The following is a 21,120-nucleotide window of genomic DNA, read 5'->3' on the forward strand; positions in this document are numbered from 1 at the left end:
TTGGAAGGTTGTTTTTTGTTACTTTTTATCTTGTTTTAAATCCTCTTCATGTCCCAATAGCTTAAATCAATAAGGAACTGTGTGGAAGTTCTTGCAGGAGTGTAATAAACACAACCAATCATTTAATTCAGACCAAATCAAATGTTCTGCTGGCCTTCCTGTCTGCCATTAACCTGCTACTACACTCTGTGAGTCTTCTCTAGCTGGACAGACACGCAGCGCTGAAGCAGAGACGGTCGTTAGGTAGTGGGTGGAATGTCTTGGTTGCATGTTTTTAAAGTGTAACCTGCTACCCTTTCCAGGCTCACCAACCCTAGCTTAAACACAATCAGCCCTTTCTTACTCCCAGTGCAAAGTGTGATTCAGTTACCTTTACTAGTTTCAGAACAAGGAAGTTGCATTTCTTCCACCCCAGCGCCCACTGTTTGCTTGTTTATTTACATTTTATTAATGGTGAACATTTCACATGTCCAAATTGTACCAAGCTCGGAGAGTCATCAGAGTAGCTATTCCTCGCCACCCATGCATTAAATTATCCTCCCATTCAGCACTACCTATCAGATGTGAAAGTGGCCTCTCAGCTGTGGTCCAGCTGAAGACAAAGCAGAGGAACAGAACAGACATGGTTTTATCGAGAACCTGTCCTCTAGAAAAGGCTCCTTGACTGCAGGTGAGCTTTCAGTGCTATAGGAGATGGAGGTAAAGGGCAAAGTCATACTAGCATTTTTTCAAGACAAACCTTTTGAATATGTAATTTTGAGGAACAAAAGAAACCTTTTGGGGGGTGTATTAGACTGCTGGAGTGGGTCTTTGCAACATGTTTCAAGGTTACACTAAATTAAACACTTAGAGAGATGACTGACTCTGAAAGACAATGATAGCATGAGCCATTCAAAATTCAGTCTGCAAACAAACCATAATGCAACACATTGTAGTGTAGTGGGCCTCTCTCGAAAAGAATATCTGAAAAAAGTGCATGTAATTATGTAGTCCTAAATTACTTGTTAATTATTTTTGGAATCAAATTTCCTGAAAAAATGGATGATAGTGGCTATTTTTTTTCCTTTTTGTTTGGCCTATGTGTAGGAAATCTTATGAAAACCCTGCTTTTACCGAGTCCTTTGCCGACTTCTGAGAAAAAATAGTCAGTTATGGACAACTGCCCTCATTTTACACACATCACCAGATCCAAATCTATTTTTACATTTCAAGTCAACTTTTTCCACATGTGCAAATTCTCAGTGTGAAACCTCTGGAGAAGACATCTCCATACTTAAACACAAGTATTTCAACCACATAATAATTCATGCCATTCTTCGGCATTATAAAATATCTTTTCCATATTTAGCATGCTCCCCTTCCAGTTCAGGGCTGAGAACTATAGATGATGAAGGAAACACTTCCTGATTGACTGCAGACCATTGTCATTTAGGGATCTGTATGATAGTCCAGTTCAAATTCAAGTTTCAGGAACACAAAACATAATGTTCTCAGATATTATGTTTATTAATCAAGGCCTAATAACTTGTGTCCCTCTCTTGTTTTTGTCGTATATATACTCTTAATGGGAACTATGGCTCTAACCATCACATTCAATTAAAGGCGGGTGCTTCATGACAGACAGCAGCCATATCACTGCACAAGCACGACTATGAATTGCAACCCACTCTAGCTCTGTCTCATTAATGTCTCATTCTTATTTTTACATTAACACTGTGGCTGATCAAATAATGTAACTAGAATAACTGACCTGCGGTTGTGTTGCCACTGCCGACCACTGCAAGGTCACCATGACCTTTGACCCTCAATCAACAAAATTGGTTCATCTTTGAGTCCAAGTGAACATTTGTACAAGGTGTTCCTCAGATGTTGGATCTAGGACCAAAAGGGTGTTTTGTGAGGTTACAATATCCTTGACCTTTGACCTCCAAATTATAATCCATTCATCAACAAGTCCAACCACACGTCTACACCAAATTTGAAGAAATCTCTTCAAGCTGTTCTTGAGATATCGCGTTCACAAGAAACGGACGGACGTAACCATGGGACAGAGGGACGGACCACCCAAAAATATAATGCCTCTGGCTACTGGACAAGTTGCCAAAGTTTGTAAACTGAAGCTTGAGATTCACCCAGTGGTGCAGTGGTGCTCCAGAAACTTGAGAAACATTAATTCATGGGAACACTCCATGAACTGTTTGGCTGTTCACCAGGTCAGAAAAGCATTGGTCATCTGGAGCATGTAAATAAGGTGCTCAGTGTGAACAAATCTAAGACTCTTGAGAAAGTAGAGACTGCTGCCACTTCCTTTTGTAAATGTACCATTTCGCTTCAATACTACAGCTGCCTTTAGCTTATCAGCAAAAGCTGCCAAAAGAAAGGCAAAATGAGGTATCATGAAAACACTAACATGCCTGAGGCAGTGCCCAAGGACACAAACAGTGTATCAGTGTATTTGTAGTGAAACAGTTATTACTACATCCACGGCTGTCCTCCTTCCAACATATAAACTCAAAGTCCAAAAAGCTCTGGCAGCTCTGCAATGCTTTTATAGTGCCAATGAGGCCATTTGAATTCAATTGGGACTCAAGACTTATGCAACATCCTGTTCTTGACATCAGCAAGTAAAGCTCTATCCTACAGCATCTGTCTTATCCCCGCTGTGTGTGCCTAACTCTCAAGTGATGAGTTCTCTCTGTGCTCGACAGGTTCACAGAAATGTATACTAGAGTAGGGGAGAAATACCTTTCTTCATTCAAACAGTGGATGCATTCATCCGAGGCAACATCCAAACTAAATCCTTTTCATTTTAAAACTAAAACCATTTCTGTCCACACAACAGTTTCAGCTCCAAATAGTAATAAGCCCCATTCATACCAGCCCATCTGAAAATGTAAATCACACATGCTGGTGTAAACAGGAAGCAGATTGTCTACTCTACAGTTGGTTGCTTCATTACAGGAAGTATGACGAACGAGAAGAAACCACAGTAAAAAGTAAGATGGGGGATACATTTTGTTGGACCAATCATGAGGTAGAACTGTTACTGACTGTGAGACTTTCAAACATTTTGCGTTCACCGCTGGAAGTCGAGTTGTGACCGAAGTGAATGGGAGGAAGCAAATGAGAGTGATTGTGTCATCATTTCCAGACATCTCTGTTTTTGCTCATACATATTACAACAGTGTTTCCATACCTCTCCGTTTTAGGCACTTAAAAACTCTGGAGTAGTGTGGACATCTGATCTTAGCGTGGCATCAGTTACATTTAAATAAAACAACTAAAAGGTAGTAATGTGGATGTAGCCCAAGAAAACGTGGAACACACAGGGCCTTTGCATGAGAAGGTAGAGGCAGGAGAAAGAGAAAGTCTAGGAGTACTTTGCTGTGTGTGAAAGAATGCTACTGTTGAGAAGCCAGCACCTACCCCCCCACCTGACACCCCCACTGATGAACTACAACCTCCTCCTCATCCCTCCACTCCCTTTCCTCTCCGCCCCTCCCCTTTACTGGCGGAGCAGACCCTGGGCTGTGTGGCTGCCCAGATCTTTCATGATTTTGTGACAGGATCTGAATGTCTCTAATGAGATCACACTTACGCTGACAGATTTGAAGAAATCCTTCCTTGTATTTCATCAAGAATTGCACCCCCAGCTTTTATGAGATTCTCTTGGTTTAAGGTGTTTCATCACTTCTGCCTATTTCTCACAGATTATTATTTCTGAGTTATGCATTCCAATAAAATGGCCATTAAAGTGCTTTGTGACCACAATACTGCCTGTCTTTCTCCACATCTTTCCTGAATTGCCCTCTTCTTCAGTGGTGGCTCATTTAAATCCCTCTCCACACTGAAGTGCATCCCCTGTTGGTGGAATGATGATGTAGCCTACTCCTCGGCCTGTGTGTCAGGGGGAAGGAATGCTAATCTGGACGAGTTGCAGACTGCGAAGTCTGAGGGATTTTTTGTTTTTTTGGCTGCCAATTTCCACTGCACAGTACTTTCCATGTGGAGCTGATCCAGAGTAGCCGGGCTACAGAAGGAATTCCCGGCCGAGGGAGCCCAGGTGTTGACAGATTCCAGATTGCTCATCTGACCACACCTCCTCAATAAAGATGACAGGCTGATGGGATGATTACAGGATCAGAGCTTTATTCATCTGGATAGATAATAAGAGATGATAGGTGAGACTGAACAAACCTTGAGATCACTAGTGGATCTAATCATGTATTATCATGATACCCATGATGATTGGTTGAGACAGTGACATATGCAGTAACTTGAATGTTTTCAGCCAAAATGAGACAACGTTGATCTCCATTGAATTTTATCCAAAAAATCACACATTATAATTCAAATTCTAAATGATCGCTCTGTCTGTACTATGATACTGACAATAAATTATTCCACACACTAAAGAATAAAATTGATATGTTTTCATTTTTTACAAGCCTTTATTCACAGAAAGTCTGTGATAGGCAATGAAAGTATGCCAGTGAACCATAACCCCATTGTTTCCTGGTCTGTATCTGCATTTAAGATATCAGAAATGAAAACAGGTTAATTCAGGTGTACATGCACAAAGAATGTATCCCAGTCTTAATGAAATTGGATCAGCCAGATCACACATCTGGAGGCAGTCTGGGTTATATTATGATGTGAAAAAATCTGAACCAGGTGCAAGTAACTTCAGCTGAGTTCGACCATATTCTGAAAGAAAGAAGTTCAGCAAATTCAGATCACCTGACTGTCAGCCCTGCTACAGTAAATAACTTTGTCATAACTACCAAAGCTGTTGAAAACCACCCTACATTCAGCACAGGTAATAATCCTCACTTTAGGCATAACAGAGGACCAGCAAGAGTATCAAGCTTCCCTTGATCTGAGATGCATCACGTTTGTGGACATATCCACCAGTTCCACCTGTATACACATACGTAGAGCCAGTCACAATGCAGTTCAGTATCTTGCTCAAGAACATTTTGGCAGACAAACTGGAAGAGCTGGCGATTGAACCAAGTATCATCTGGTCAGTTGATGCCCCACTCATCCCCCTGAGCCACAGCTATGCTATGGCTGAATTCAACACCTCAGTCACCTGATAGCTGGTTCATTGAGAGGATTTCAAATGTTTTTAAAATAGCTTATTCATTTATTGTATTCACGTGCATCCAGCCATTGCCAACTCTACTTCGACATAGAGCTTATTCTTTCTCCTGCTACTTTCCTGGAACTCAGTGTGCAACTGAGCTCAACCAAGTAATATTATCCTCTTCTGCTTAATTTTTAAGTTTAAGTTTAAGTTCGACTGTAATCTAACATCCCTACCTTCTCTCTGCAACATGTGCCCTGGCTTTATACTGAACAATTTACAATAACACTCCTCATTCAAACAGCATATTATGAAGTCAGACGTGGAAAATACTGATTGAATATTTGCAGTTGAATCAAAGACTTATATTGTCTTTAATCAGACTGTGATGTTGTTGTATTGTGATTGTGTCAAAGATAGAATGAAACTAGCAGAGTGCTGCAGTGTTTCCACAGTCAGCTGCTGATAGGTTTTCCTGTGATTGGAAAAGCAGCTTCTGGCATCCAGCAGAGGAAGGAGGCCTGTTGACTCAGGGCCTGTGGGTGCTGCCATGTTTTCCTATGCTGTTTTGGGGGCTTGGCTGCTGAAGTACTCAGGGTGACAGAAACTCACTTAGTTTCTGGAACCTCACAGCACTTTATTTGAGCTGGTTTGGGTCAAGGTTGCCAGAGAAAACCTCTCTGAAGCAGAGAGTGGAGCCCCATCGCAGGAAAAACACTAACCCCTCCAATCACAATATGCCCCTCCCCAGCCCTGCTTATTTTGAAGAGGGATCACGTTTAAATTTTTGTCCTATTAACATTTCAAAGCATGATCAAATCATGAAGTACCACAAGCACTTTTCCCCCTCCTCCTCTTCCCCTAGTCACAAATGGCTGCTGTTTGAACATAAAAGTGTGGAACCTGATGACCGGATGAAATCTAATTTCATTTAGCTTATTGTTCCCAGTCTTTCCTCTCGTCTACTGCAGTGATTCAATTTAAACATTTTCGAGGGCCTTGGACATCACAGTGAGAGACTGCTCGTTTATATAACTGCCCTGAGTAGACTCTATCTTAAAGTGTGGGCCCTCATCCAACATATATATTATTCTAACTTTCTTACTGCCCTGAGACAGTGGCTCCTCTGTGCTTTCAGAGTCCATAGATGGCCCACCTCATTTACACCCAGTTCTATTTTACCTTTGAGCCCGATCAACTCCAAGTACATGATTAAATGATGCAATTTGGGATTTGTGAATATGGGCTATGGGCTAAAATAAAATTTGATTGATTGTTTGATTGGTTGGTTTGTTAGTTGGCTGGCTGGCTGGCTGGTTGTTTGGCTTGCTGGTTGACTGGTTGATTTACTTTTTATGACTAGTTAAACACTGCTTATGTGTCACCAGTCTGAGTGCTTTAGAAATGCTGGAAGGCAACTTTGGCTTTCTGTGACATGAGCCTGCAGTAAAAAGGAAAGAAACTCAATTTATTTTATAAATAAAAACTGCTGCTCCCTTCATCTCTGCCTGACATTTATGTTAGACACTCTTTCATGTTAGACTGAAGTGGCCCATATCCTTAGGCTATCTGGGAAAATTGTGGCTCTCTCTGAGGAGAATATTTTTCTGGTCAACTCTCCTCACTTGAGCTGAGGGTTAAGGTCAGAGGTTGTTGCACCTTGTTAATGAGGATAACTGTGATTTGTGAATATGGACTATAAAACATAAACGATTAGATTGATTGATGATTAAGTCAGATCCACCAGCTGAGCTGAGCTGCTGCCCTCACACCACTGTGCAGATGTGGTTTAACTTTTATTCTTACACACTTTGTTTTTGTCACATACAATGTGACTGATCCAGTAATGTAATGTTCTGGTTATGTGAATTCTTTATTCATGCAGCTGTATCTTCTTTTAAAAATGTATTATTCCTACTATGATGTAACCTGTACATTTACCCTGAAGTGTGTAGTGTTTAGCACTTGACTGTTATTATAATAGTAAATACCAGAAGCATTCAACTGTCAAGCTGCTAAACTGTAACTGTTGTGTTTCAGGCAGACTATTTGATAAATGTTGTTTGCCAGCATGTTCACAGAGGCATACAGGATGTGGGTATGTTGTTAATAAGACCACTAACTATTTCAAAAGACAAGTCAATTTTAAACATATTTTGGATTTTATTTATAGGCTCATAGTAAAATCCTTATGGGACATGTTATTTGAAGGGTGCTGTCCCTTGCACTCCCTTGCCTCTGAAGAATTGATGTGCATTACAGAAACCACTGTAATGCACATCAGAGACAGTTTACAAAATACCCTTTAATGTGGAGTAAAATAAGTGTGTACTTTGAAGCGCAAAAAGCCACAATGAAACTAATGTTAGTTTATAACAAACTGCAATATTATTTCTTTGTTTATGTTAAATCCTTGGTGTCCCACAGTGACCTGAAATACAACAATGACAGGTCTCTGGTTATTCTGTGTCTGAATTGCACGCCACTTGCGAGTATTTGCACACCTTTATGGACAATAGCGCGAGGGCATAAGCGAGCACACTGCAAATAGTGCTGCACACAACTATACAATGCAGCAACGGTGCAAAACACTAAGTTCTTTCTTATGTGAAAAAAAAATGTACAATTTAAAACTGTGGTGGGACAAATTAGATTATGGTAAGCCACAAGAGTCTAGATAATTAATGGGAAAGATTGCTCTGACAAGGGGAGACAGAGTATTAGCCTTGGCAGTCTGCGCATCAATGTCCCGACCAGGTTTATGTGTGCACGTGTATGACTCTGGGTCTGTGGGAGACACCAGAAATCAACCACTGCTGTTGTCACTCATCCATCTCTCAGACTCGTTGGCCAGTGGTTCATGCGGTGTGTGATGACCCTGTTCCTATGCTGTCACAGTATCATTTTTCCCACTGTGTGGCTTCATAGTGCCTCAGTCTGCTCTGTGGTGAGGGAGAGTTCAAGTCACCCACAGAGAGAGGCAGTCGGCCCCAGACAGACAGTGGAACATGCTTGCTCCACTCCCTGTCATTTTCTTTGTCTCATTACCCCTTTAGTCAGAAACCAAAAGCTTAGTCCTAATAGGACCTTGTTTGCTTTTCCATATTTGTCTTACGACTATTAAATACAAGGTAATTCTTTGTATTATCCCTAAATGAAAGAAGGGTGTATGCACAGTATCCCTTTCATTTGTTTAATTTAGTCCCACGGTGGAACCTGTGACACAAAGAGCAAAGAGGGAGCAGGAGTGTGCAGTCTTCATTCTATCTGGTTTGCCAAAATAGAAATTGAAGGCTTTTGGTTCAAAGAAACACCACTGACTTTCAATGAAAAGGCCCCTCAACCACCACGAACTTGGTGATGATGTAAACTGGGGAGGACAGAACGTCACGACCAGATACACAGCAACACAAGTGGTTTGGAACAATAAATCAAAGGTGAAGCCTTCTGTGTCCAAAACGAAATGAGCACTTCTTGAAATGAATATAATGAATATGAAGTCTTCCTCACACAAACAATTCTACAGTCATCTAACATGTGCACCCACTCTCCCTGGAAAATATAATTCTTCATTGAATGTAGTAAACCAAAGCAATATTTAGTGGTGTCCTGTGGTGAACCACCAGTGCACCACTATTGCCTCCAATTTGTGTATAGTACCTTAAAATGAGGTTTGAGACATTAGCACCAAAGTGGAAAACCCTACCTACATCTTTAAGGTTTGCTGACTCTGTGGATTCATTCAAAGTCCACTTAAAAACATATCTGTTTAAACAGCCATTCAGAGGATTTATGTGCACCATAATTTGTATTGTAACTTGTAAAGCACTTTGTAACTCTTATCTGTGAAAATGACTTCATATCGAGAGGTGTTTCTAATATGGATGACAGCAGACTAAGTTATATTGATGTTAATATCATCATTGTCTTGATAGTTAACTCTACTCGACCTACAAAGTTTTCACACTGTGCTCAGTATATCATACTGCTATTGTAGTCATGGTACTCAAAGTGCTTGTATGACCTCTGTTACATTTGGCGCAGCACTTTAAATAAAGTGTGGCCAGCTTTTTTCCCTCTTGTTTGTGTGGCTTTGGTCTCTGGCTTGTGCAGTTGTCATCCATTTTTAGCAGTGTGACATCTTTCCCACTCACTCAAACCATGAGCCAAAAGGCCCAGTGACTTACGTCAACGTGTGGAGGCTTGTGGTGAGTGGATGAGTGAGTGAGTGGATGAGTGAGTGAGTGAGTGTGTTTTCACTCTGCTAACCCACCAGACCATGATCCACATTGCGTCACAAAACCAGATTATGACTCTGTCCCAACACAGGAGCTACTGTGCTGTAAATGTAGCTGTGGTTCAGGCAGTAGAGAAAGTCGACCACTATTTGGAAGGTTGGTGGTTTGAGCCCCAGCGTGTTGTTCACTGTGACTCCTGCATTGAATTGTGGGACTTCTCCACTGCTTTCATAAATGATGGTTCCTATGCTAAAGGAGATAAGTTAAAAAGTATTGAAGTGCAATTCTTTATCATTTAGAGTCTTCAAACAGCTCTTATTATGGCGGCCTCTGAAATACTTTTTGGTCATTTGACTCAGTTAGGAACCGTCCTAGGTAAAATGGAATACTGGAACAAGTGTGGAGGTTAAACATGAATCAGGTGAGGGGAGCCACACCCAACGTCCACAAAAATACACACAGCGGATGAGGAGACATGGGGGAAGACAGGAAAAAACAGAGACACTCAGAAAACACAGTCACAGCCAAGTCGTGACAAAATTGAAGTATGAATGCCCTGAGTGAATTGGAACGGCTCTTGGACCGTGACGGATGACGTTTCACAAGAACAAATCAGTCACAGACACATATGGTCTGGTCCCATTCAGGTAGGCAATATGCAATAACAAGTAGGGTTTCTGCTATGACAGAGAAACATCTCAAATGGATAATGCATTTCAAGTTTTACAGAGTCTTGAAGAAACACCTTCATCTGTCAGTGTCATTTATGACAACAATTAACATAGGATTTAAGTGAATGTTTCCCAGGATTCCAGAGTAGTAGCTGACAGAGCAACGCTGGCAGCTAATGTCGTACATCTCTGTTTCATATTATCCTTGATGCTCACTTATGCCTTTAAAGGGCATTTAGTATTTTATATGCCTCTCACTCCAGGACACTGTTTTCATCTGAGAGAAAATATTTTTTCCTCTTTAATTTGAAATGCTTGATCTTCAGCTCAAGTGAAGCAGCAACAAGAGAGGTCTGCATTTATAGTGGAAACATGCTTTATGAATCATATCTCACAGTCTGGAAAGCATTCAAAACTCTGATAGCAGCACCATACCATATCTAGTGTTCACATGTGAGGCGAGAGGCAGACAGATGGTGTTTCTTCAGTCATTTCAACATGGCACACTAAATTCCATTGACCTCAGTTGTATTGGCTGGAGGTAGAAATATCAGAGATGTAAAATCATCAAGACAAATGGATGCCATGGTTTAAGGCAGAATTGAGAAGGAGCATTTCTGTGTTTCTGTGGCCGAACCAGTGCAGACAAACCGAAAAACTATACAGACTTTTCAAAGGAATGGTTCAAAAGAGTTCAGGGTGTTTGTGTGAAAAAATGTTTTATTTAAATTTGTTTTACACATAGTTTTTAATGTAATTGTAGGATTTGTCAGCCACTAACAGTAATGACTGTGAATGAGAAATTGTCTTTTTGGATCATTGTGTGTCACCAAATCAAATTCACTGCTCAACCCAGAGCTGCTGTTTGAGGCTGTTTACATATCAGTCCATCAATTTTACAGTGGGACCATAGTTGTATTATTAGTTTGGCTTGCTTGGATCTGTCTAATAGTGTTAAGGTTGAATCATTTCTTGATTTTGTCAATCAATAACATTCACCTGTGCTTAAAAAGTAACAACTTTAAATACGATTTATTATATGGATATAGCAAATATTGAATATTTAAGATTGCATATTGTGTGAGTAAATTTCCTGTTATACCCTGTTTTTTCGTTTTTATTCCTTCTCAATCAAAAGCTTTTTATTTATTATACTCATGTGTTCTGCAGAGCATTATTTGCACTGAAATGTAGAATGACAATTAAGGTAAAGGTTTCACTTCACACAGAGACATTCATTATGTCCTGGGCGATGACAGTCCACAGTGTATGAGCTGCCAGAGAAATAAATATAGGTTACATTAACACTGAGTCATCCAAACCTCACTACTCACTACAGCACACTTAGCAGGGACATGGTGCCACCTGTTGGAAAATAAAGTAACTTATCAGGCGGCTAGTGTTTACTTTGTATCAGACAAAAGTACAATGGGTGCAGAGCCAGCATCAGTGACTCCAGGTCTTCAGTCCTGCTGGATTTCTTCAGGCCAACAGGTCTCTGTAAACTGGGCTGGGGATCATCATATAAGAAAAGTTTAATGAAGTTAAATAGTTAAAATAGTAGTTAAATAAATAGTGAAAAATATGGTTCCAAAGTGCATCAAGACTAAAAGATATTACAGGGACAGTAATATATTTAACACACATACAGTTATATCCCCACACAACTAAACTGCATGTCAACCTAGCATTAACAACACTATAGATGTAATTCTCCTCTGAAGCGACAGATTGAGTTTGTTGAGTCGGTTGAATATGTCACTCAGGTGAGCGAGTTTTGTGACCCAGTCATTGAAATGTGCTTCCATCGGTGACTTTCCTCTGAAAGAAATCTCTGGCCCGGCTCTTACCTCAGACTCTGGCCAGTAATCTCGTTGGATAACCACCTGATTTCTGTTTAACCGGAGGTGTTTGTGCTCTGCATCCATTTCCTCTAGAGCTGTTCAAACAGACTTGAGTAAAGACCGTGTGCTTTGATTTGATTGATAACTGTAATAACATTGTTCAATACGCTGTTAAAATCAGGAAACTGTTTTCAGCTATAGCCAGCATTACTCTGTTAATGACGCAGTGTGTAGACTCACATTAACAACAATAGTTCTCTGACTGTTGTGTTATAGTCAGCAGTGATAACACACAACATGTCCTTGTTCACCTGAAATATATATATGGCACAAAAACAAAAAACAGAAACAAAATTGTGATTGCATCAATTTTTTTGTACAGGGCACAATATTTGATTATGATGTAATCCAAAAAAAGTCATATTATCATTTTTGTATGCTACTAGAAAGTCATTTTGTTTATTATATGGAGTTTAAAGAACACAATATTTTAGGTGACCTACTCCCAAACTGGGCATTTTGTTTCTACTAATGCATCTAAAAAGTAGTGAACTTGATGTCTGTACACAGCAACAACATAATTTCCCTATGAAATAAGTAACAGTGTATGTGTGCCATTACATTTTTCCTCTGTAACATGAATATTAACCTTTTACAGGATGGTTGAAATATATTTCAGATTAACTGTCAAGGAGCGTTCCTTTCATCAGAGGATTGATAGAAATCATGAAACTAGCTTTCTTATTAATATTTAATTTCTTCCATAAACATCATTATAGTTACTTACATCATCGGAATCAACTTTACCCATAGTTTTGAACATCTCCATTGTATTCAGTTAAAAGTGGTAATGTCACAGCTTTTATTCTTGTATATTACTATTGTTTATGTTTACAGACATCGGTGTATTCCCACACCTATTGGTATAATATCAAATCACACAATGTTGTGTGTTATGATTACTCAGTGGATAAAATGGAGAGACTTAAAAAGCAAGGGAAGCAATATTTCAAAGAAAATGGCTAATTCAAAGTGTCTGTGTGTAAAGACAAAACAAAATTGGACAAATTATGTACCAATTGTTTTTATCGTTTTACATTGTTCCTTAAATATGTCAATAAAAAGATCCCACCCTTTAAACATTCATGAATCTGAGTCCTTCAAATCTCCATGATGAATCCAAAAAAGATTAAGAATAATTGATAGAAATCAAAGTGAGTAAAATTCCACATTCTTTCCAGGGTTGATTCCACTGGGTTTACAGGTCGTAGAGGAACTAAACCCTGAAGAAGAGTTGAAGGTTGACAATGTCAGGACGTCATAAAAGCTCTTCAGTCAACGCGTCAGCTGTGGCTTAGCTGCGAGTTGTAGTTCAGCACTGAGACATTTGGATGTTGGACTGAGGACTGTTGTTGACAGAGGCAAAGTAAGCCATGTGAAGATGTGTCCATGTTCCGCCAGCCTTTGCATTTTATATGTATTTAAATAAATCCTGGAAAGAGGTACTGTAGGAGGAGGATGACTCCCACAACCATGATGCCACAGCAGAACAGCACCAGCCAGATAGGAAAGGACCCTGAGGGACAACACAAAAGGTCAAGAGATGGGCAAAGAGGGTCTGACGTTACAGCATGTGTTCTTAGTGTATACACTTAATGATGATGGAGGACTTACTTCGGTTGGGGACAGCATGTACTTGACAGCGGCTGTCGACAGCAACACTCAGCATGGCCGTTTCATTATTCCCTATGATATCTTTGCCTTTCATTGAGTCGGGCAGGAAGGCCAGGCCTGTCACAACAATGCCATGGGACTCCTGTACATAATATAGCTTCTACACAAACACAAATAAGAACAAGTTACCATCATACAACAGGGAAACGTGGTCGGGTTGAAGCACTTTGAGATGTGTGTCTGTGCTGTTTTTACCTGAAGGGAGAAAGCGATGTAGATTGCTACTGATCCTGTTACAGTTCCAAGGCCAAGGAATGTTCCGGAGTCGCTGTCAAAGACAAGACATAAAACAGTCTGATTAACGTTTCCAAGTAAAACAGAACAGTATACATGTGACCACTGTTACTCTTTGTGTGCTCTGTGCAGGGGAGTCTCCATGCCTATCTGTGCTGTGGCAAACATTTATATGTTTTTACAGGCTGGAGGTCTCTGGGCCATCCCGAGCACAAGCAGCGCTTGATTTAATAATCCAAGGTCCAGTTAATGATACCCGACTCATTATCCGGGAGGGCTCTATATATCCAATAGTGAAACACCGAACAACATTGGAAAACTCTTTGATTACGTAGTGAGGTGTTTCAAACCACTTTCTTGTATAGAAGCTTAACAGAAATTGACTAGAATGATTCAAGAGGGGATTAATCCAGTGATCCATTGTGGTAATATGGGGGGGGGGGGCGTACTCCAAGCACAGGTCGACCTGTCTATCACTGACAGACGTGGTGTCATTGGAGCCTCTATAGCTGGTCACACTGAGGCCATTCCCTTAGCTCAACACCTCACTTTGTTACCAGGAATTACATTAAGTAATCCATTGTTTTATTAATTGCTGAAAATATTAAAATGATCATTAAAATAAGATGCTCAAATGAGTTAAGCATGATATTATTTTATTTTAAAAGTGGGGTAGGAAAACCACAATTTTACACCCCCCTCCCATATTGAATAATTGGGAAACATTTGGTGTACTTGCTCCATTGCTCATGATTAACATGTTATAAAAATGAATCTATCAGTTACCTGACAGCCAGACAGGAGATGACTTCATTGCCACAGGGAGCCGTCATCATAGGCAAAAAGCTCTTGCCGTCCCACTTGGTGAGGTAGCAGGGAGGTGGTCTTCTGTCTCTTTTATGGGGGATCTGCACTGTGTAAAGCCTCAGGGCCTCTTTCTGGTCCTCTACCTTTCCAAACCTGAAAACCACAAGAAATATGACTTGGCATAGTCTGTATATTCACATCATCCACAGAGATATGATGAGGGGAAAAGCTGGGATGCTTTTTGACAAAAGAAGATACCTGCAAGCCATATATCGATAAGTCTTCTCAGCCATTTGAGGAAGGGTTTCATGCCATTTCAGATTCATTGCCAATTGGTTGCCGCTCCATACACTGCAGGCAAAGTCCCTGCCAACGGTCACCAGGTGCTGCATGAGAATGCAACACAACATAGCTATTAATTAATTAATTAATCAACAAATTGTCATTTTTCAGAGTGTAAATTAAATTTCCACACCTAAAGCTGTCAGTACTTCACCTTTTTCCCAGGACTCATATCCAAGTCTTCTATCTCCCCTTCGTGTGCTTTGAAGTCAAACTTCTTCTTCATTGATGGAAACTGTACGAGAGTCAAGAACAATGCATCAAGCTCCAGACAACAACATAGAACTAATTGCGTTTCTTTTTGTTGTGGGAGAGGGATCCCTCACATGCGGGTCTCTCTGAGGTTTCTACATTTTACAGCAGTTTTTCCTCACTCTGAGGAGGGCCGAGGGTTTCGCACCTCGTTAGGCCCTATGAGACTAATTGGGATTTGTAAATATGGGCTGAACAAATAGATCTAATTGATTCATTGAACAAAGCATATGTTAAATTAAAAACAATTGCTTACAATGTAAAAAACAAAAAAGTATGGGTTTTGATAACATTTTGTTCAGCAGTTACATTACTGCTATCTGAAATCACATAACTACAGCTTTACAGTCCAACAAACTCAACCTCAATAAATAATACACTCAAATTCCCCAGTATACTATGGATAGCCATTATGGCTGTTCAGTCTGCAAAGGTTTTATGAAATACATTTAGCATCTTCCTTAATTTTCTACCTCCCAATAGGTGGACATGTAAAATGGATAGGACTTTCACTTTAGGTGAAAAGTACAACTAGACAGTGTTTACCTCCCAGACTCGTATGTGCCCGTCTGTGCCTCCTGTCAGCAGGAGGCTCAGGTCAGAACTGAAGCTGACCACCTTCTGGAGTGGGTCCTGAGGATTCAGGTCTGATTGTACTTGAGCCAAACCAGTCACAGAGATTTTAGCTGTCTCATCCTTCATATCAGACGTTTCTCCAGAGGCTGCTGCTCCATCCTTTCCAACTTTGTCTCCTTTCCCAGCTCGCCGCCTGGTAGTACCCTGCTGCACACTGTTCCCTGCTGCACAGACAAGTCAAAGTTACTGGGGGTTGTGACATTAGACACAAGTTAAATTGTAGCATATGTATTTGAATTAACTAACTTTTCTTAATCCTGTGCTTTGAATCTCTGCACATATGTGGTACAACCAGTTGTTGCAACACTTTGTGGCTATGTGAGGCTCTTCAAGGCCTCATTTTAATCAGACTGAAATTCACTGCACTGTGTTTTAAATGAAGTTCTGAAAAATTATGCATGATGCTGACATTTTGTGAAGTTCTGATAATCAATAACTTTTGCCATACTGTTACAGATGCTAATCATACTTTATTTTAGCTAACATACAACTAATGAAGGTCTTATAGAGTAAATGTAATGTTTGGTACAGAAGCAGTAGAAGACTAAACGCAGCTCCATCGGTGCATATCCTCTGTTGGATATTAACTAATCTATTCTAAACTGACCAGTACCTGCACATTTTAAAAATTGCTGAAACACACACATAAACCTTGAAAATGTGCCTGCCACATGTCACTAAGCGTAATATATGCAGCCCATTTTTTTAATGACAGCAGGTATATGTCAGACTGTAGCAGAGAGCCTCACCATCTTTGGCAGCAGATTTGCCTCCTTCTGTCTTTGTGCAGTGTTGAAACCTCATCAGGCTGCAGGTCCCATCCTGTCCTGCAGCAATCACACCATCGCCTACAGCCATGTTCATGGTGGCTCGTGTGTCGGTATCATGAGCGTGAAGGAGGCTGGCACTGTACCGATGTTCTCCAACCAGCTCTAGATCAAGAAAGTGCTGAAAAATAGTCATAGTCAGCTACTGATGCAAATGGTTTATACACTAAATATGTCTGGGATCCAAATTTCTATTCAGACTGAACCTAATGTGTTGTTAACAAGGCAAGATCACAACCTTCACGTGTTTGAGTGTTTCTTTTGCAATTAACATGCAGTATGTAATCATATTCTCTAATGTTCTGCTGCAACAAACCACAGCTCCAGAAAGCTGAAATGAGCCAAATAAGCAAATCTCCTGTTTTCTGTGTGTTTATTTCTGTTCTTAAATCGCAGTGTGTTGTATTATTAATAAAAGGACAGTTGAAACACTAAATCACTTGATGCTACGTACTTACCACAGCATTCTTTATGCCCGTTTTGGAGGCACCACCTCCTCCTGCTGTGATCACCAGCCCGGTTTTGGGGTCAACTTTAATGGTGTATAAGGGAAAAGGGGCTCTGTACAGATCTGGGAACCTCTTCTTCCCCATACTTTCTGTGCAAGTCACTCTCTCTTCTTCATAAAGCTGCTGTATTCAACCCCACCTGTAGAAAACAGAGCATTTATTTCTGACATCAATCTGCTGGGTGCGCAAAGAGGAGACTTCTCCCCTCGAACAGCTATGTATATCCTGTAATTGGAGTCATCACACATAGAAGTACTCGACATACTGAGACATGAGTGTAATGAGGGACTGTTATAACTGCTTTCATATACAGTGCCCAGTCATTATTAATCCACCCAGTCTCAGCTAAAGGAAATAAGACGATGATAACTCTATATGCAGAAATTGTGTCTGGTAGAATCTCAAAACCCATTTCTATTAACATTAGGCCACTAGAACTATGCAGTGTTAAGCTGAAAAAAAAAAAATAATAATCAATTACTTCATCTACAGCAAATTAATCAGCTACTCTGAAAACTACTTCAAAAATATGTTGTGCAAAAATATCTAACATGTTTCCAAGATCTTAAATGTCAAGATCTGCTGCTTTGTTATGATATATATATATATATCTATATATATATAGATATATATATAGATATATATATATATTCAATCATCTTGAGTCAGTGGCTTGGCTACACAGGTCACAACTTTGTGCAGATAAAAATCCTGTCTTATAAAAGTTATTATTCCAGCATTATCACAATACCAGACCAGGAAATGCAGCATCACTGTCACCATCTGAGGTCTTTCTGATCTTGTTTACTACTCAGCAAAGGTAGATTTTCTTGAACAGAAACAATGCGACTGTCGCCCATACTTCGGTAGGAGTGAATGGGGGCCAGAGGTAATATTTGTTTAATGGAAATGTAATGTAACTGTTTTTTGATGGCAAGTCTAGTTACATTCTTTGCAGTGCACAGCTTACCCCTTAAACTTCTATATGAGACAGTCCCAAATCCATAAAAACAAAGCGTTCATGAAGGTGGGACTGTAATACACCCATGATATTCTACAACCATCTATGTAACGTATATCGCTGTAGATTTCTGCATGAAGGGACAAAGGCCTGCCTGTGACTGCGACCTTATGAGCTGCTGTGTTTTCAGGAGAGGTTGCAGGATGGATCTCCTCAGAGAGATTGTCTCCTCTGGTCCCTGCAGGCCCTTCGCTGAGGACCTCAGGTTATGACAGGGCACATATGGGCACTTTGTTTCTTGTATTAATAGATGCTATACAAATAAAACTATTATTATGGTGTCAAAATATCTCAAATGTAGTTAGGTGCATGTCCAGAATGGATAGCAATAAGATCAATTTTGAAATGTACTGGAAGTCAATGTCAGAGCTCCATGCTCTGTGTTAGTAGGTGTAGTGGAGCTTGGCTGCTGCGTTTTGGTCGAGCTGTGATCTATGTGGAGTCTGTTGGCACAGGCAGGTGGAGAGAGACTTCATAACCCAAACGAGAGGAAATAAAAGCATGAATGACATCCTCCAGCTTTGTTCTGGATTAAACCGTGCTGCTCTGTACAGTTCCCTGAGCTGCAGAGAACATGAGTGGACACCTGTGTTGACATGATCACTGAAGGTGAACAGAGAGTTCTGTTTAACCAGCTCAGACCGTGACACCAGCGTCTGGATCACAGTCTCCCGGATGTCAGAGCGACGAGAGCGGTAGATAATCTGTCTGTCCTCTCTCTTCTCCTCCACAACCACGGACTCTTATCCGCAGATATAAGGGGACACGATATCAAAAACTAAGCTAGCCGATGTGTCTCTATAAATCAGATAGCTACAGGAGCAGTTAGCATAGCTAGCACTGCAGCCGGCTAGGCTGCTCCCAGTGGTGTGTTCAGAGGCTCCCTACCTGTGCCCAGCCGCTCTGGTTAGTCCGGCCCTGCTGTTCTACCAAGTACGCTCAGCTGCAGGCGAGAAAGTCTTTTGGTGACGAGGAAGAGCTAAAGGCTAACAGCTAAACGTAGCCGGCAGCCACTTCCCTAAGTACACGTCAGCAACACGTACCCTGCGCGCTGACGTCACTGCACGCACGTTCTCTGTTGTGGTTAGTTTTAAACCACGTGATCAAATAGTTTTTTTCTTTATATGCATCATTGTGTAGGCTTAATTTGTTTGTTTTTACAGTTATATGTAATATATTTAACATGGGAGCATTTGTCCAGGACAATATTAACCTTGTGAAAGTTCCTCTCAGAAGCACGGTTTGTCCCTGAGGATTCCTGCAGGAACTCATCTTTTTTCTAGATTCAATCAACCACTGAAATCTAATCAGTCCTTGGTAGAAGTATGTGCTCAAGTGCCCTTCTATTTCTAGTTTTTGTTTTATACAAATAACTTTGAAATTAATCATTCTTTATTAGTGAGACAGCATAAGCATGAAGTGTTTCAGTTGATTACTGAGTTTGAGTTTCATCTGCCTGCTCTGCAACATGATTCAAGCATATCAGGGAAATGAACATGGGAACTCTAAGTCTGTGTGCTTTTTGTTGGGTATCAGTTAAAAGTCAAAGGGATGTCACAAGTCAATGGTGTTGAAATCAACCTGAAGTCCAATCTTTTTCTTTTCAAGTAGACTGAGGTCATCAGATTAATGACTGGAGTCTGACTTTAATTCTCTGTCTCTCTGACCTCTTCTCACAACTCATCAGTTAGTCTGATTTGTTCATATGTCAGCATACACACCATAACACTTCTCTCCTCAAACACAAAGCAGTCTAATCTTCATGCTCCTCATGCTGAAGCATACAGTTTATTAATTATTGTGCAGGCTGCACTGTGGTAATCCATCTCCCTCTGTAACATCATTAGGGGATTCCAGAGGTAAATTAATTAGTGATGATGCCTCCACAAGCACGGTGATTCTCTGTGGACCACAGCGTGTCTGAAACAAATCTTAATTCAACATTACTTCCAAGGCTGAAGTTGACATGTTCCGCATAATGAGCCATGTGTGGGGTTTTTTCTGCTCTTGCAATGTGACCTTGATGCAGTTTGGGATGCAGTAGCTGGGAGATGATGTTGATGAAATGTTTCTGGTCAATAACCAACAATCTGCATCACAGTGGAGTTTCAGTGGAACAATCAATGGAGGCCTGCTGGCAGTGTGGTGTCAATGAAAGAAGTTGGTGTCAGACAGGTTCCACATTAATGCACTGTGTTTTGAAGCACTGCAGCTACATCAGCTTTCAAGCTCAGGCCTCTCTACAAAGTTGTATGTCTGTAAGCAGCCACTGGAGAATAACTCCAAGATCATCTTCAGGCATATGGAAATAGTTGATGCACATTCCTCTCAAAACATTAGAGTGTCCTTGAGCAAGGCACCAAACCCCAACCAAAGTGTGGAGCTGCCTGAGTGGATGCAGCAGCAGGAATCCGATCCAGCTGTTACTCCAGCTGTTATTAAGAATGAACCCTCTTTCTCTGAGTCAGGCTGCAGACTGAGCATCTGCTCTTCAAGACGCTTTTTGTCCTGACCATTCCCTCCAGCGGGGGGGGGGGGGGGGGGCGGGGACGCGGGGAGTTGATCTGGAGAGCTGGCCGAGTTAAGTTATTCATATAAACCTGGAGTAAATGCGGAAGCCTCTCAACATCTACCTTCAAAATAAAAGTAAGAGGGCTCTAAGGAATACCCATCTATTTGTGAAGCCAGTCACTGCATATTAATATATTAATAATGACATTTACATGCAGTCATTGTATTTAAATATATTCATACAAAATAATTGTATAAAAATATATTTATATGCAGTAAATAATATATTTATATATGTATATATAAAGTTATGTATGTGCAGTCATTGTATGTAAAGGTATTTTTATGCAGATATTTCACTGTCAATGTTACTGAAGGCAATTCGAAGAGGCACACGTGCAAAGA

General features: G+C 40.5%; 1 protein-coding gene across 2 annotated transcripts; it reads right to left on the reverse strand.

Annotated features, from left to right (window-relative positions):
* Window positions 1-12,579: 12,579 nt before the first annotated feature.
* preb (prolactin regulatory element binding) lies at window positions 12,580-19,286 on the reverse strand. Of its 2 annotated transcripts, none has more exons than XM_020091441.2 (10): window positions 19,093-19,286; window positions 17,133-17,322; window positions 16,597-16,795; window positions 15,758-16,011; window positions 15,114-15,194; window positions 14,876-15,003; window positions 14,597-14,770; window positions 13,772-13,844; window positions 13,517-13,676; window positions 12,580-13,418 (listed from the first exon to the last, which is right to left on the reverse strand). In XM_020091441.2, exons 2-10 carry the CDS (start codon window positions 17,265-17,267, stop codon window positions 13,324-13,326), a joined length of 1,299 nt encoding a protein of 432 aa, XP_019947000.2. In that variant the 5' UTR covers window positions 17,268-17,322; window positions 19,093-19,286; the 3' UTR covers window positions 12,580-13,323. The 2 variants fall into 2 exon arrangements, with proteins under 2 accessions (XP_019947000.2, XP_019947001.2); XM_020091442.2 differs by having other exon boundaries at window positions 15,758-16,008; window positions 19,093-19,257.
* Window positions 19,287-21,120: the final 1,834 nt, after the last annotated feature.

This window comes from Paralichthys olivaceus, chromosome 13, assembly GCF_024713975.1.
Source record: "Paralichthys olivaceus isolate ysfri-2021 chromosome 13, ASM2471397v2, whole genome shotgun sequence".
Taxonomy (NCBI): domain Eukaryota; kingdom Metazoa; phylum Chordata; class Actinopteri; order Pleuronectiformes; family Paralichthyidae; genus Paralichthys; species Paralichthys olivaceus.

Coding starts and splice junctions, on each gene's coding strand:
- preb (XM_020091441.2), bottom strand. CDS start 17,267: ATGGGGAAGAAGAGGTTCCCAGATCTGTACAGAGCCCCTTTTCCCTTA. Junction 16,012..16,596: donor CAAATCTGCTGCCAAAGATG/GTGAGGCTCTCT, acceptor TTGTCTGTGCAG/CAGGGAACAGTGTGCAGCAG. Junction 13,677..13,771: donor ACATCGCTTTCTCCCTTCAG/GTAAAAACAGCA, acceptor GTGTTTGTGTAG/AAGCTATATTATGTACAGGA.